We start from the raw sequence: 17,846 nt of genomic DNA on the forward strand, positions 1-17,846 counted from the left end.
GCAGACAGAGAGAGAGAGACACATTGATCTGTGTGTGTTTATGTAACTGCTGCTGTCCACCAGGAGGTAGTGCCGCTGAGAACCTGACGACAGTGTGTTCGATGTCTCTCTCTCTCTCTCTCTCTTCTCTCTTTCTACCCCCCCTCGTCCTGTTCCCACTCCCAGGCACATGCGGGTCGGATCTGGAGACCATCATGACCTGCCAATGCTTTCTCCCTAGAAATTGGGGGGGTATGTGGCGAGCAGTGCGGGGCGGAGTGGTGTCTTGGCAGAGCGAGGCCTGAAAGATAAGTGGTGAATGAGTTCCACCTGTGCGCCACACCGGTTTCAGTGAGGGGCAATGGGAGTATTTAAGGAGAGGAGACAGCAGCAGACGAGAAAGAGACACATGGACCTGTGTGTGTTTCTGTTTTGGGATGAAAAGCTATTTATCTTATGTGCATGTAAATAAATGTCTACGAATTGTCAAACCGGATACCAGCTCCCTCCTTGACCATCTTGTAAATGCATTACAGATGTAATTAGCTACTGTTTGCTAGCTTATAATGTTACTACCTACTTACTCAAAATAGTTGCCTGACAGTTTAACAGCTTTAATTTACGAGTTGCCTTTTTAGCTTGTAAAGTTTGAAAGTAGCTTCCATAACACTGTATTTTTAAGGATAAACATTGAGCACCTTTTTGGCACAGAGGCCTACCAACACCTGGCACCAAAGAGTGCTAGCATCATCTTCTTGGGAAAGTTTTATAAATTGGTTTTTGGAGAGCTTTGTTGCTAGTGCACCTGGTTTTCTTCTGTTCATAAGCACTGTACACAATCCCCAGGAGAAGGCACAGAGTTTCAAATTGGATCAACGATTGCCCAACTGCAGGCAATTTTCTCTCAATTGTTTTAAAAAAGAAGCACATTTCCACCAAAACAACAGACAAAGTAATGACATGCTAATGCTGTACTGACAACTAGAAATGTATGGTATTAGTTTTAGAAGTAGCCTGGGTCTGTATGTGGGGCAGAGCCACCATTTCAGGCATGAAGATAACAGATGTTGTGGCAACAGTCTCACCACCTTGATTCAGAATATAGAACAAGTGTATATGAATAGTGCTCCATTGGAAAATGAGGTAATGGAGATGGAGGGGAGATTTAGGAAGTGAGTGATATTTTAATCATTCAGATATGACAGCAAGAACAGGCAAGTGAGGAAAGCTTTTGGAAATAAATAATATTTTTTGGGAATAATGAAGCACTGACTAATGGGAAACTGATATTCTCTATGAACATCTTAGTAAACACTCTATATTTTTACCATCAGAAACCGACAGATAATGTATACCAGGAGCTATGCCTAGAATTACCTAGAAATACAGTGATGACTAGAAGTGTAAAGACATTACACACATTACCTTTTTTTGTGTCCTTTTTTATTATACTAGAAAAGAAAAGTGTTTTTTAAAGCAATGTCTTCTGTGGTGAAAGATTATGACTAAGGCAACTTTTTTCTCTTTGCAACAACATGAACAAAAAGACCATTACAAGGCAGGTTTGATACATGTGATTCGTGCACTTTTAAGGATTAAATAAGGACAGCATTTGCCAAAGTTTGCCAGGTTAGTGACATCAAACCTTTAAAAGATATTCAGAGTTTTGAGAAGCAAATAAACTTTAAGTTCTGCTTTGTTTTCTTAGATATGTTTGTGAAATACTGTACTACGAGCCGCTACTAATCTTCTGCCATTTTCTCATGTGTTTTCAGTGCATTTGTTTGCAGAGACTAAATTAATTTATTTTGTCCATGCCAGTCTATTATTGTGGCATAATCTATTTCAGATGGGTCCACCCATAAACAGCACTTAAAAACAAAATGAACTATGATTGATCGCTTTACATGTCATTCAGACAAATCATTCTGTCTACAGTAAGTGGGTGGTTCTTCAACAGAATAACCTGCAATGAGGACCTCATTACATTTAGTAAAATGTATTGCTACATCTCTACCCCATCACGGTGCACTTTTCTTCCGATGGCCATACTCTTCATTAGCAGAAGATCAATGTATGTTGTGACGTTGTTAACATATAAGCCTGATAATTGCTAGATCAATTCTGCAAGAAGAAAGCCAAGCACTATGACCATTGTTCCCTCAGGCAAGACACTTAACCTCAGGTCACTACAGGAGGATTGTCCCTGTTATAAATTTTACATTTATGCATTTGGCAGATGCTTTTATCCAAAGCGACTTACAGTGCACTTATTACAGGGAAATCCCCCCGGAGCAACCTGGAGTTAAGTGCCTTGCTCAAGGACACAATGGTGGTGGCTGTGCGGATCAAATCCACAACCTTCTGATTATCAGATTAACAGTTATGTGCTTTAGACCACTACATCACCACTCCATATTATAAATGCACTATGAGTTGCTTTGGACAAATTGGAGAGCTAAATGAGTACTTGGTTACTCAGTATAGGCCTACATATAATTGGCTGTTTCCATTATTTTGTCCAACTATGACTGTAGCACAGAAGGGAATCTGGTGAAATCAATGTTAAATATCATAGAAAGAATTTCACAAAATAGTACTGCACTATGGCACCTTCAAAATAAAGAAAAGACCAGGAGTCTGTGTCACACTTTTTACTCTAGGGAATTTTTCTCACGGTGGGGTTATTTATGAGTGTCAAATGTATAGGCACTTACCTTTAAAGTGCAAAAAGGATTTTGAACATTTCCACTGTTATTACCTTGGAGAAACACATTTAACACATTTTATTGCAGGGCATGTTTTAACACTTTAACTGGAAAGTTGTCACAAAGGGAACCTGCTGTTAATTGACCTGTGCCATAAAATATGCTTGTGTGGTTTATTGTGACAGCTAGCCCTAGTCTCCCCTATATAAATTACGTAAATATTGTGACACATTTGGACAGTCAGGATAGAAATGTTCTATCTTCTATGCATAGCATGTGCACAGAAACAACACTCCAATCTTCAAAATGTTCCAGAAGTTTTGCACTCACCGACTTTGGTTTGCATAATTCATTTCTTTGATTATACTTCTTTTCCACAGGGTGCTGAAAATAATCTTATTATTGTACAATATGTACAATAAAGCAGGAGCGTAGGGACAATTTGAAATGCATGGGGACCCATTAAGGCACAGATCTTTGAAAAGTATTGATAATCTCAAGGAAGAATAAAATTGAAATGTCTAAAAATGGTGGCATATTCCTCCAGTTAAAATGATTGCTGCACCTGCAGAAACATATGATAAAAGTAATGATTTATGAAGAGCAATGAGGTCTGTAAATGCGGCTCTTGTGGAATATTTTGCTCACAGTAACAGTGGCTTGAGCACTCCCATAAGAAAGAAAAATAACAAATGAGATCTCTGATATCACAAATGTTTCTCAGAGACAGCAATGAATATTAAATGAAGAGAAACTAAACACTTTTGCTGAAGTCTCCTGCTTCTCCGGGCAGTTTCTCCTGGGAAAAAGACTCTCCTCTAGTGTTTCAATAGAGAAGATAATGTTTGTCAAGATACAAAAGACTTCAGTTAAAAATCTGAGATTTCAATACGAACTCAAGCTTTTAATTTACATTCATGTTATAGCTCTATTCTCTTACTGTATGTCAACAATTGTCTCTTTAGTGAGGAATTTTAGAAGAAACATCTGCGACAGTGTTGAAACGTCAAGGGACAGTTCATCGCCACCAAAAAATCAGTAAAAGGTGAGTAAATGATGACAGAATTTTCATTATGGGGTGAACGATCTCTTCAAGTAAACCGTTTATGACAACTCTTTTAAACTCCCTGAGCTACGAAGGAATAACCTCTGACCAATGAAATTGTCCCCTGGGCTGACACTGTTATCTGGCACAAAGCACTTATAGTTTCATAAATAGGATCGGTTGGCACATGATTCAATAGGTCTTCTGCATACTTCAAGTGGCCAGTGATCAGAACACCGCTGGAGACTGTGATGTCCCATCAAGCTGTGTTCAGGTTGTGAGTTCACTTTCTTGAAGGAATCAATAATTGTGCTTTCATGTTGAGTCACACTCAATCATTAGGCATTGTAATGTGAAGGGTCAAAATCAAAGGTGCCTTGCGTCATCCAACACCAGCTGGACTCCTAAAGGTCTTGCTCTTGGATACAGTCGAATAAAATAACACCTCGTCTTCATTTTATATACAAATGTCATACAAACCTCAGAAAATCTGGACTAAGACAGAAAGACGTTTTTAAAACTAGGAGTGGTAGGTTTATCTTTAGTCTCCTGAGACCCGAGCATGACTACTGTGTGCATTTTTCATTTCCCTTTTTGATTTGTAATTGTTAGCCCCTAATAAGTATGCAAAAAATATAAAATAATAAAATAGAAAATAGTTTCTATTGGGAAGACACGCAGGCTTGAGTGAGGTTTAAGATGCCATTTATTTGATAAATGTAAAGCAGAAAGTAATGTCTCCCTTTGGCGTAGGCCCCGTCCGGCAGTCCGAGGGAGTTGTACTCGGAACCATCATATCCTGCCGGAGATACCCCTGTGCAGGATGGGGCTCAACTGGTGGTGGTGGGGTGGTGGAGGTTGCCGGTTAGCACACTGAAACAGCAATGTGATAGATTGTTAGCAGACTTACAAAGCAATGGCTTACATGTGATTGGCTGGGAGTTACCCAGCTAATGGTGCGATGATGTACAGCTGCTAGTCTTCCCGCTAGAACTACGCTGCACTTCCATTTCCCTAAAAATGGATGTCCTCGTATGGGGAAAGCGGGACTTCACAACATCGTCCAATTACTGCCAACCATGTTAAAATGAAACAAAGCATTATAAATTCTGAATCTAAGTACTGATTGACATTGTCCCATGTTGAGTGGTCCAAAAATTATCTGCAACCTGAAACTGAACTTTTGGTCTGATGTTAGAAGTGAATGCACTTGACTGCATTGGAACAATATAGGATGCTCCCTTGCTCCCTATTTAGTAAATGACTTAACCTCCAGTGTGTTGTCTGTCTGCACTGATTTCAGAGTAGCTTGAAATACAACTTATTTTCATCTTAACTTCATATAAACTTATGTCCAAAAGTTTTCAGCTTTTGGATATAAAATATAGGATTTGTAGGGGGAAAATAGTCCTATAGTCCAGGTCAGTGGTCATTGCGTTTAATAGCGTGCCATGCTGTGATAAATCGTTTAAATATTCAAAATGGCATATCAGATGAAACTAGAGACTCTAGTATTTTTAACTCAATCAGGTTTCAATGTAAAAACTTACCGGATTAAGTTTTGTTGGTGTTTCTCCCAAAGACAAACTCCGCTGAGATCAGTGCCATGTTGTTTTGTCACATGAATCAGCGAGTGAAAAGTTTCACTAGTGTCCTGAACTGAGATCAGTTGGTTTAAATTAAATTAAATTATGCATAGCATATAACGAAGACAAAACACAGTCTACACAAAAGGATGCAGAGGATACTTTTGCAAGAATGATTCACAATATGTGAGTCACATGATGTTATGTATCTTAAGTGATTTACTCCCACATTGAACTAAATACACATTTCTAATAATTAGGGCTGTCAATTGATTTAAAAATGTAATTGAATTAATTGCAAATAACCATATATGTTATTTGCTGAGATATCAGCCCCAAACAAAGATAATTCAAGGAGATTACTGTAGTAAATCATTGAATGGACATTACCAAAAATGGCTTATAGAAATACATTTTGCTCAGAATTAACAAAGGCGTCATCCTTTGCGCCACCTAGCAGAGATTTTACAAACATATTTCGAATGTGGATTGTGTGTTTTAACTGTGATGGTTTTATTGCAGTGGTACATGTGCACGGTTCGTGTCCATTGGCACAAGGCAAGCGGAGCTGAGTGGGCAGCAGATTTCAGAAACGTAGGATGTTAGGGGAAGAGTCATTGATATTTATGAGTAAAGCGCTATCTGATTTGTTAGGGTTAGGTTTTGTCATGTGGTATTATCTGCCCACGTCTGTCTTTGAGTGAGCGTGCAGCTTCTGTTATATTACCTGCTGCGCACCCTTCTGTCTGTTGTGTTTCCTGTCTGGAGTATGGTGTCTGGGTTCTGACTTCCTGTCTAGTTCGGTTCTGGTCTGTGTAGGCACCCGGACATTCATACTCCTTGTTTGTCTGTTACTGAAGTGGTGTGTCATTTGAGACACAGATTTTGTCTTTTTGACTGATTCATTACAAAGAACGGACTCATTCATTCAGTCATTTCAGAATCAGAATGAGCTTTATTGCCAAGTATCCTTACACATACAAGGAATTTGTCTTGGAGACAGAAGCTTCCAGCGCACAAACAATACAACAAGACAGAGATAATAATACAAAATAGAATAAAAATAAAAAGTGAATAGAAAATATAAGTAAACAGTGCCGGTCCTACCCCATTTGGCACCCTAGACAAGGCGTTATTGGAACACACAGGGTGCATTTTGTTCAACACAGATTAGACACATGATAAAATGGGCTTTGTAGGTCGGCGCCCCCGAAGCGATGCCGCCCGAGTCTAATGGTATCCAGCTGGTAAGTAGCTATGCGGTATGTAAACCTCACTCCCCTGGCCTCAAGAGGTGCACTAGCGACTGACGCTAGAAGCTGTAGCCTTTAGTCTCCTTGTTAGCACACCTGCCTCCCTGCCGGAGACCCCGGTTCAAATCTCGCTCGGAGCGGATCAAGCAGGCCCGGTTACACTAGGCGCTCACCTGTGTCGCCAATTGAGTTGACCGGTCCTGTAAGTATATATAGAAATACAATATAAGACAAAATACACACATATATAACACTACTAGATTCCTAATCCAATTGAAAAGCAGGAATTCCTTTACTAGAGCTGCCATATTGAGTTTTTTATACGAGTGGTCTGTCTGTCTCCTCCTCATATACTGTCTTTGGATTTAAATGTTTGTGTGGTCATGTGATCAGACACCCACTCGGTCTCGAGGTAAGGTAAACAGTTGCTGAGATCATAATCCAGATCTATCGTTATTTTGCCCTTGAGCGAGGCACTTACCTCCTGCGGGCTTTCCAGAAATTACTGCACGCTAAGTTGTTTTTTCCATTAAAAAAAATCTTTCGGTTGAAAAATTGGCTCATTAAACAAGAAGAACACCTAGAGGGAGTGAGTTCATTTGCAAATTAACAAGATTCATCACATATTTTGTCGGAGACTGTGTTCACCAGTTGTTACGCAAGGTTGGGAGGGCTACTTTTTAACATAATTCATTACAAATGACTGATTACTTAACAATATATGTAATCAGTAGCATAATCCAATTACATAAATATGAAAGTAATGTAATTAGATTACTTTTCATTACTTTTAGATTACCACAAGGGCACATATGTAAAGAACGTCAAGATAAAATCAATATGATCTCTAAAATCTCTTAAATTATGCCTTGAATGCAAACAGAACAAGTTTGAGAAGTATTATGAGCACTGTTGTGGATGTTATTATATCTAAGGAAAAGAAACATGCATACTGCACCCTACAGTTAGTGTGTATAGGCAACTGTAATATTAACTATTCATTAACTTCAGACTGTATTCTATAGGTAGATCACACGTTATTATTGGCATAATGAAATGCTGGAGAGAGTCTGTCCTCTGCTTTCTCATGATCCAAAGTCAAACATCACCAGCTAACAGTTTATGTCTGATTTCTATGTTTATGTTTCTATTTAAGGATGATTTTAAAGGAGAAAAAGTTTGGATTCAAAAAGCAAAAAAACAAAAAACAAATCTACATCAAAACAGATTTCAACTTTTAGTGTCTTTTCAATGACTTATTCCTAATTACTATCACGTGTTATATTCGCCAGGATGTCCCGCTCACCCAGACAGTTGAACTGTTCTCAACAATAATTGATCAAAATCAGATCAATTCTTCATTAAACTTTCTTTCCTAAGAACTTGGTAATACCAAATTAATTTGGTCTTTATGTGAACAATTTGGATTTGTTAACGAGGATCAGGGAGGTGAAACGGAGGTTTTCCTGGGGTATTTTTTCAGTTGATTTTTGCATTGTTGTTATATTCAAAAAATGTTTCTTAAAAGATGAAGGTTTAAGTAATGTTCACCTGGTGGAGGGGTCCTTTATTCAGCTTCTATATGGAACGGAACAGCATACAGGACGTCCTGGCTAATATAGTACAGTTCACATTTGCAACCGTGCAAACCAGGAGATTTTTAGCAATGATGCGCAAATCGTGTCAGTATTGGCAGCTATTCCTTCTCCCACATAATGATGAGGGCCACTGATTTCTTTGAGCACTAAGGCGAACTTTTAATATTAACTAATTTTAGCTAACCTAGCTAATGTGATTTCTGAATGGCTCTTATTACCATCAAATTCTCAGTTCCTTGTATAATGAGAGCACCTTCACAGCTGGAAGGCATAAATTCCACTGAACTTTAATGATGTTTCACTTTTCTCTTTTAAAGAGCGAATAATGCACGTTCTTCCGTGGCCATCGCGATGAAGCAGCTGTTTGCCTTGAGAGCAGAGTGCTGCTGATGTGAGACAGGTGTTATCTGCGCATGCGACGCAAGTGAGTCATGAGAGAGATCCCGAAGAGAACGCGCATCTAAACCATCTCTCACTCGAAACAGACAGCTGTATCACTTTATATCAGGAAAATTCACTATTTCTTTTGTCATAAATTAAAACTTGGAATCCTGACAGTAATCCCATTTTTTGGAAAATGTAACTGTAATCTGATTACGATGTTTTTTTTTATGTAATTGTGACGGGTACAGCTCTGTGGGGGCCATGCCATCTGTTGCAGGGCTCCCTGTTCTTCTATTCTATTCACACAAGGAATGATTGGGAGTCTAAAATCTACATTTCCTTATGACACACTAAAGCTGAAACTATAAATAACCATCTTAAGACAAATGTTTTTGAGAAACATCTTATGTCCCCAAGACTTTTGCACAGTATTGTATTTGTTTTAACTCGATCTGAATGCCCTCTGTCCTCACTCTCCTTTGTTTCTCTTTTGCTTTGGTGGTCTGATAAAAGTGTTTGTCCTTCTGCAAAGAAATTGCTATGTGAAATTGAATTTAAAGCATGATGAAATTAAAATAGCCTGTTCTCAGGGGATCTACAACCACACAGGAGGATTATAATAATCCTTCATATGGAAATGTTTGACATTTTTATCTATATTTTTTATTTTTATGAATGGATGGAAAAGTTTGGTCAGAAATGTGAGCAATAATTATAGCAAGCATCACTCATTAACATGGCCTCTGAGACCATTGGATGTAGCATGTAGTACTACAAGATCTACATGTCCAGGTTAGTGTTTTCACTATTAGTGCATGTGCTTCACACGTTGTGCTATGGTGCTCATTTGGGAGACTCGGGTTTGTATTCAGCCTGCGAGGTGTCCTGATCCCACCGCACACCCCTCTGATCATTTCCTGTCCACTCTCTGTTGCCTCTCTCCTTTGTCAAAACCCCCAAACTATCATTTTAAAACAGTTCTGGCCAGAGCAATACATACTCGAGTAAAAACAACAATTAAACAGGAAGCTGTGTTCAAAACAGAAGAGTCTGTTGGGTCATAGGCCATAAGTAATTCGAGTTAAGGGCTGGGATCACAGCAAGACAGAAGTTCTTCATTATGCAGGACGTCTTTGAACAGCATTCTTTAGCGGCTTCCAGGGGAGAGAGACTGGAAAAACCATTGAACTGCTGGGAAAAGTCGAAGATGATTTCGACTGCCCTGAGTGAACGCTCCCTCTCATAGGGGGATTGTTTTCAAGGCTGTTTAAAAACCATTCATGATAAATGTAATGCAGTATTAATACATCAAAATTCATTTCCACTGAGTGATAAACAAAAGTATGAAATTAATGGTTTGAGAATGAGGACAACAGCTGTGCCCTGAGTAGTAAAAACTTGTCAAAAGGAAGTTTTATGGACTGCTTCTGTATTTTTATTATATTAGTGGCGGCTCTTTTCAACCTTTCACCTTTTGAGGTTAAAATGATTCCCCTGTAAACATAACTCATTTACATTATCATTATCAAAATTTGACACATTTGACTGATTTTGGATCTAGGTACAAATCATAAAATTAAAAAAAATATATATTATAATTTTTACATTAAAATGTTAATTTGCAACTATAAATTCATTGCACATTTTCAACCACTTACAATTTACTTACTGATGATGAAAATGTATTTAAAATTATGAAAACTTCAGAGAAATACTGAAATGAAAGAAAACTAACAATTGTTTTTACACTGAAGAGCACAGAGCTATAATCTAGGAAAAAGGTGGCTACATTTAAGAACGAAGCAACAATATAAGATATATTAATACAATAATACAATACAAGTGTGGCAGGGCAGAGGGCGGGGCTGGGTTGTGATCATACGCACCCGGTCCCTTATCAGGCTAATCAAGCCTCCGAGAGAGATAAAGGCCAACTGCGGCGGATTGTGCGGGAGAGAGAGATAGTTTACGGACATGTCCGTCATGTGTGTGTTTGTCTGTTAAGTTTATCATTAAAACCTCTCCGGGCGGATCGGAGGCAGACCTCCAGCCCCTGGCGGACGGAACGTCCCGCCACGTTCTTGGGGAACAGAAGGGGTCTCCCCGCCCCTGGCAGCGGTTCTCCCGCTCCAGGCAAATAATATGTTCCTTATTGGAATGCAAGGCAACCTGGTTAGTAAAATCTTAGTTACTGTTGTAGCCTCTGTTCCCTGATGGAGGGAACAAGATGTTGTGTTGATGTAGTGACACTAGGGGTCGTTCTTGTGAGCCCCAAACACCACTGATCTATGAGGAATGGCCAATGGGAATTGGCGTGTGGAATTTGCATGCCACTCCCCCTGACATACGGGTATAAAAGGAGCTGGCTCGTAACCACTCATTCAGGTTTTGTGCTGAGGAGCCGAGAGAGGGTCCAGGACATTTCAGCGGGTAGTACAGCGTTGTGGCAATAGGGACGCAAGGTCTCGTTCCCTCCATCAGGGAACGGAGGTTACAACAGTAACCAAGATGTTCCCCTTCTGTCATTCACTCAATGTTGTGTCGATGTAGTGACACTGGGGGGTCCCTATACGAAACTCCACAAATAGCTGAACTATTTTTGGTAATGCACATTTTTACAGTAAAGCATTGTGTTGGGATGCAGATGTTAATTTACTACTGGACTGCGTGGCGCTAAAACAAGGCATTGCAGTTTCGCTAGTGATGTGCCACATTGTTGTGTAACACCGCTCGGCCACACTTTTGGACTATTTCGTATTTCCCATGTGCAGCAGTATATGGCAGCACTTAAAAAATAAGAGTGGGGCAATTTTGTAGTTGCATGATTGCAAAAAGCGATCATTTAGTCGCATAAGCCCATTACTCGACCGGCTCACTGGGGAAAGTCCCTCTGCTCCCAATGGCCAGTCCATCCCACAGGTAATAGGGACTATTATATATTAGGGACTATAATATTTTCTGCATGTCATTTTATATATAAAAAAATCACTTACAGGACTATTAACTATTATTCTAAAATCTGGAAAATATTAAGATTACAGAATAGGTGTATGTAAACTTTTGACCAGTGATGGGCGACTAGAATTAATGTATGTTTATTCAGAGCTAGATAAACGGCTGTAAATTAATTAATTAATTAAGGCTGTTTATTTAGGGTTGAACCTTACATCACATTCTACAGTTAAAACCCTACATTGCATTGAGGGTGTGTTGTACAAATGGAGATCAAACCCAAGGTTCGAAACATCTCTACCAAGCTCATAATCAACCATCAAATGGTAAATGTGAGGGCTTGATGTTAATCCTAAAGCAGGGCTAAAGGATTCATGCAGAAGAGGAAAGAAAGCATGGAGGAATCCACTCAAGTTATGTTCTACAAGCCAATGAATATAATTGCTGTAAATAAATGCAGTTCTGAGAGCACGTCTTTCATTTTACCTCAAAGGGTTCAAATGAGTTCAAGCACCATTGCTTTCAAAGGCTTTCAAGACAAATAGGGTAATTAAATAAAAAGTCTCAAGTATTCATTTTCAGACATGGGGGAGATAAATATGAGACAATTCATGAAACTGAATCGTGCACCTCAGTGCTGTTTTTTTCTGCTCCTTAAATTCTGTGACATACAGCTCTTGTTTTACCTGTTTACTTCACATAAGTGTGACATAAGTATTTCTGCTCTTCAGAGACTTGTTGTCAGTATTATGAGGCACAAAGAAAGCAGATGTTCTAATGATTGCAACATTCTTTGAAGCAGTAATGTGTATTATGTGTACAATTACATCAAATTACACTTTTAGATTTTGGACAATTCAAAACTTCAAGCAACTACCCAGAACATCCTAGCAACCACATAGCAATGCCCTGACAATCGCCCTTAATAGACTAGCATAATGGTTTTAAGTTTAATATGGGCAAACACGATTCATATTTTCTTCAGAAAATCAAAAAATCCAGGTAACTTTATAATTTTAAGATGTCAACTTATAAAATGTCTGTATATGGGCTTTACTTTTAGATTGGTCTTTTTTAATGTCAGGCTACTGCGTGCTAGAGGCAACTGTGTTGGCTGCACGTAGCCCTCCCCAACGGCCCAAAAGAGATGTCACATACATACCTTAGGTTCCCCGCACCCCTGAGGGGGGGAACAGGTCACTAGCATGGGAGCAAGCCCGGCAGCCGCAGCCTTTGCTCTCACTATGTCTCTCACAAAGGACGTGAAGCGGCTGGGGCTATCTTAACGTAATGAAACGCATCGGGGAAGGCAGTCTTTCCTGGTACTATTCTTTCAGGGGGAAAAGGCCCTGCTGAGGCTACATCCTGCCCAGTCTAGGGGGAGGTAATGTGGCAAATACACCACGAGGGTTGTGAAGCCATACATGGGTGGTAGGTCCAGCCTAATGAAGGGGGACTCTACAGCACAGCAACAGGGGTAGTAGGGCTGCCCAAGGGAAACGCGGAAGGCTAGGGAGGAGAACATCCAGGTTGTAGTGGCTAACCTGATCGCTTTTGACATACCGGGCAGGCTTCGCAGCGGAGGGGGAGCAGGTAATAGCATGTCGGGAGGCAGAAGAACATCCCGAGGCTTGGATGCTGAGAAAACACTAAAAAGCACTTACCTTGCTCCGCGCACCCGGCAGACTGAGGCGCCGCGGCAAGATGTGCCATTTGCTTCTTCACCGCCGAAAACTGCTGAGGGAAGTCGTCGACATTGTTGCCGAAGAGGCCAAGCTGGGAGATGGGGGCGTTGAGAAAGCGTGCCTTGTCAACGTCACGCATCTCGACCATGTTCAGCCAGAGGTGACGCTCCTGGACCACGAGGGTGGCCATCGCCCACCTGAGTGCCTGCACGGTGACCTTCATGGCTCTGAGAGTGAGGTCGGTGGCAGAGACACAGTTCCTACAGCACGTCAGGGTCGGAACAAACCAGGTGCAGATCTTTGAGTGCCTTGGCTTGGTGAACTTGCCGGAGAGCCATGGCATGCAGGGCAGAGGCGGCCTGTCCGGTGGTGCTATGAGGAACCGATCGAGTAGCCGTGAGGCCCGGGAAAGCATAGCGGACATCTGCGCGTCAGCCTCAGACTGGGCGAGCAGACCCGAAGGTGTCAGCCTAGACGAGTCATCAGCATCAGACGCCGCTGTGACGCTCTCCGATGCAGCGGCGATGTTGTCATCCAATTCCAGGGCTCAAGGGGCGAGCCGCACTAATCCCGAGCTTGGACGGATGCAAGCAAGTGTGCCGGGGGGCGGGTGGTTCATGGGGATTTACCCATCATCCCCAAATCGCCTTCATCGCCAGCCGGGTCGACACAGGGGGCGGCTGAAGTGGCTTTCTCCCATGAGGAAAGAAAGCCATGGCTATGTTCTCGCACTGAGGACATGAACCATTCATAAAATGCTGCTTGCGTGTGATCGCAGCCCAGGCACGCAAGGCAGCTTTTATGACCGTCCGAAGTGGAGAGAAATCAACCGCATCCAGGGGCGGAAATACATCTTTAAAAAGACGCGTTCAACGCCTGCTGTGTATTGCTCTTTTATGAGTGGGAACTCAAACTCTTTTAGAAGAAATAAACTATTTTTAGGAGGAGAAACACTCTTTCAGGCAATGAAAGGGCTGTCGAAGCGCCCAGGGGCATGGACTGCACAGTGTGCAGAGAATGCAAGCTGGAAATGCGCCATAGATCCAACAGCAGTGCTTCTTGCTTCTTCCAGCAGAGATGAGTGAAACAGTGGTGAACTTAACATTGGCCTTATCTCAGGTTCAGAGGTACGTTTGTGTCACTTCATTCGACAAAACGTTGAGTGAGTGACAGAAGGGGAACAGAAACAATATAGGGCCACAATGTGTTTGTATATTTATAAATCTTTTATCTCTATAAGAGCAAGCATGTTTCAGGCAATGCCATGTAACAGCATATTTTGCTATTGATATCCAGAACGCATTGCTTCATTTCAAGGCGTGAATAATTTAAATGTCAATCTAAGAGTCAATGAACTGTTTTAATGATTGAGGCACTCTTTTTTTAAAGAGCGGAAACAAACAGCCCACACAAATCATTAAGTAGTGGCAAACTTTAATTTCCTATACTTAAAATAACACCAATTACATTGTTATATACTTTAAAGCACAAAGTTTTGAAGTTCGTATTAACTTACTTCCTCACTAGCATTTCGTGATATCAGTCAAGTATGCTTAATTTCACAAAATAAAGCCAATTTACATTAATTAGACTGTGCTGTACAAACACTTCTGCATATAAAGCTTCTATCTATTCAGAGCAGAGGAAGAAAAGTTTCTCTGCGTTTTTCTGAATAAATGAACCCAGTAATGATTGATTACATCCAACAACCTTAAGTCATAATACGTTGATTTATAATATTACATAACCACTGCTCTCCATGTTTATTGCACATTAGCAATAACAAGCAGATTTCATGTCAGCTGAAAAACAGCATTGCATATTCAGATCGAGTAACGATATGAGAGGTCCCATCACTCAGGGACTGCACATGATAAGGTTGGGAAAGTGCATTTGGATTATCATTTAATGAATGTCTTATGTGTAAATGGCATAATTGGGTTGAGTAAGATTAAATGAGGCTTGTTTTGCAATTAGTTCTTCTGGCACATGGCAGTGACTTTTATTACAGTGAGTAGTACTCACAATCAAACATTCCAAATAAAGAGATAAACCCAATTAAACTCTGTATATTCAGCTGGAATATGAGAAAAAATAATATTATTGAAAAAAATACAAACTGTATCACTTTAAAAGTGCTGTAATCGATTTTTTTTAATGGAAAAGTATGCAAAAAATTATCCTACTCCCTTAAAGATTTTAATGAAATAAGTGTCCTGAGATATCTCACTGATCTCTGTGACTTTATAAACAGCAAACAAAAATGTGTTGCTTTTCACCTGTCAATCATTTTGCTCGTTCTCATAGTGTTGCATATGAAGCGGATCATTGAGGCTATGATTCATGTTTGTCAGTTGAGGGCGCTATTGTTCCACTGTTGAATTTGACAGCCACAATGCTGCTCTTTTGCTCGGTTTTGGTCTCAAAACTATCTTTGGAGGGCAGGGTTTGGGAATGAGAGGGCGTGGCTAATTCAATTGCTCATTCACGTGAAAGATCAGAATGCTAAAATAGCTTACAACACCTTTAATATTACGTCCTTATTTATGACTCATTGCATTTCCATTTTTTTTTTATAATTCACAAAAATGTACACATTTAACGTTTTAAGCAAAATGCACTAATGATACCTGTTACAATACAAATATTTCTTTAAAAAATATTGCGGCTATTGCTACTTTGCAGAATCACAATGTTAATTTCAGCAATTTAGAGGTTCCCAGGTAGTAGTGCTCAATTACCAGCTAAAGTTTAAACACAATGATAATAATAATAAAATCAGAAGGGCACAATATACGTATAAAGTACATGCACAATGTCTGATTGTGCATGCACAGTCCATTCTTTTCGTAAAAACAAAAAAGTACATCAAGTGCACAGTGATGTAACACATTCAGTGCATTTATACGTGCTATTTGGGATATTGTGAAGACTGATACGAATTATTATGTCCCTGTGAGTTTGTGTAGGTGTTATTGATCTGCGTCTATGCTGGATGGATTTATTTTATCTGTGGGGAGATGTGCCCATGTATATTCATGTGTGAAAACAGCCACTCTGTTCCAATGTTACATTGTTATGCTCTTGAGATCATTGCAAAAGGCATATGCATAAATATACATAACAATTCTACTAAATGCATAAAGCAGACTATTTTGCATCATTAGACAGAGTTAGACTCGTCTGGTGAGACTATTGTGGATCCTATGATATAATTATTGTTAACTAGGTAATTATCCCACCCACCAGCTCTTTCTCTAAGCATAATACTGCACACCTGCACATATAGTGACCCTGATGAAAGAAAATAATAAATTAAATTAGTCTAAGGTGTTAAGGCTGGTCTGTTTTGATTGAGAGGGGTTTTGATCTTAGGCTGGTTGAAGTAGTTTTTACTTTTTTGGTCATGCAGGAAATTTTAACCAATCAAACTTGCATATCTTTGAGAAATGTAAGCGCAGCAAAGTTCTAGCGGGAAGACTAGCAGCTGTACATCATCGCATCATTAGCTGGGCAATTCCTAGCCAATCACATGTAAGCCATTGCTTTATAAGTCTGCTCACAATCTAACGCATTGCTGTTTCAGTGTGCTAACACGGCAACCTCCACCACCCCACCACCACCAGTTGAGTCCCGTCCTACACGGGGGTAGGCTCCTTGCCGCTGCCTCCTATCTCCAGCAGGACATGACGGTTCCGTGTACAACTTCTTCGGACCGCCAGACGGGGCTTACGCAAAATAGAGAGACATTACTTCATGTTTTACATTTATCAAATAAACGTCATCTTAAATTTCACACAAGTCTGCGAGTCTTCCTGATAGAAATGCAAGTTATATTTAGTTCAATCCACCAATAGAGCAAGGCCCTCTATTACAACAGAAAGACAGAGGCAAAATCACTAAACTAGCCTGATCTCATGAAAATTACGTGACTGTGGCAATAAAATATATAATGTGATTCATAACACATATTGGCACTAAAAGCTAGTTAGCTGAGGTTTTTAAGGTTAATGCTCTGTTGAATTTAAAAAAGGACCTCCCTACCTATCCTAAACCTTAAACCTAAACCTAAACCTAGCAAATGTGAGATAAAAAACAGATGGGGTTTTACAGGTTAATGCACTATTGAGTTTTAAATCAACAAAACTGACCTCCCAAACTCAAATTTGAAACCTAACCGACAGTGTCATTAAAGCTAGTGAAGTTGAAAGACTACACAATCTGATCGCATTAGTACAAGCTTGTAAATGTAGTTGGTTATGTAATGCAAATGTTTAAATTGCCTTACACGTCATGCACTGTGGTAAAAGTGATTTGATGTCATAAGATAGCATTGTGTGAGGAACAGGGAAAATGTATTTGTTTATGAACTGATAATCTACATGTTACTCGTGATTTATGTGAAAGTGAATAAAAGTCATTGTTGTTTTAGCGCCACTAGTGTTCGTTTCTGCAGGAAACTGCAGCTATACGTACAACGAGCAATGTAAAAAATAATTTAGCATAAATGTTGGTCACTGATTCTTGAGATAAGTGACAAAACATGTCTTTCATAAAAAGTCATCTTTATGTTAAAAATCAAGAAATTCTTAATAATAAAAATACTGGAAAAGTTAAATATAAAGGAAATGTGTATACTGGTGGCATATTACTTAA

General features: G+C 39.8%; 1 protein-coding gene across 2 annotated transcripts in view; it reads right to left on the bottom strand.

Annotated features, from left to right (window-relative positions):
• Nucleotides 1-6,283: 6,283 nt before the first annotated feature.
• Nucleotides 6,284-17,846, bottom strand: part of LOC127647149 (ubiquitin carboxyl-terminal hydrolase 43-like) — an 87,579-nt gene continuing 76,016 nt past the window's right edge. For both annotated transcript variants that reach the window (XM_052131229.1, XM_052131228.1), the window contains exon 16: nt 6,284-6,771. In XM_052131229.1, the coding sequence (XP_051987189.1) occupies nt 6,728-6,771 (44 nt within the window). In that variant the 3' untranslated portion in view covers nt 6,284-6,727. The remainder of the gene's footprint in view (nt 6,772-17,846) is intronic.

The sequence above is a fragment of the Xyrauchen texanus genome, chromosome 8 (assembly GCF_025860055.1).
Source record: "Xyrauchen texanus isolate HMW12.3.18 chromosome 8, RBS_HiC_50CHRs, whole genome shotgun sequence".
Classification (NCBI taxonomy): Eukaryota; Metazoa; Chordata; class Actinopteri; order Cypriniformes; family Catostomidae; genus Xyrauchen; species Xyrauchen texanus.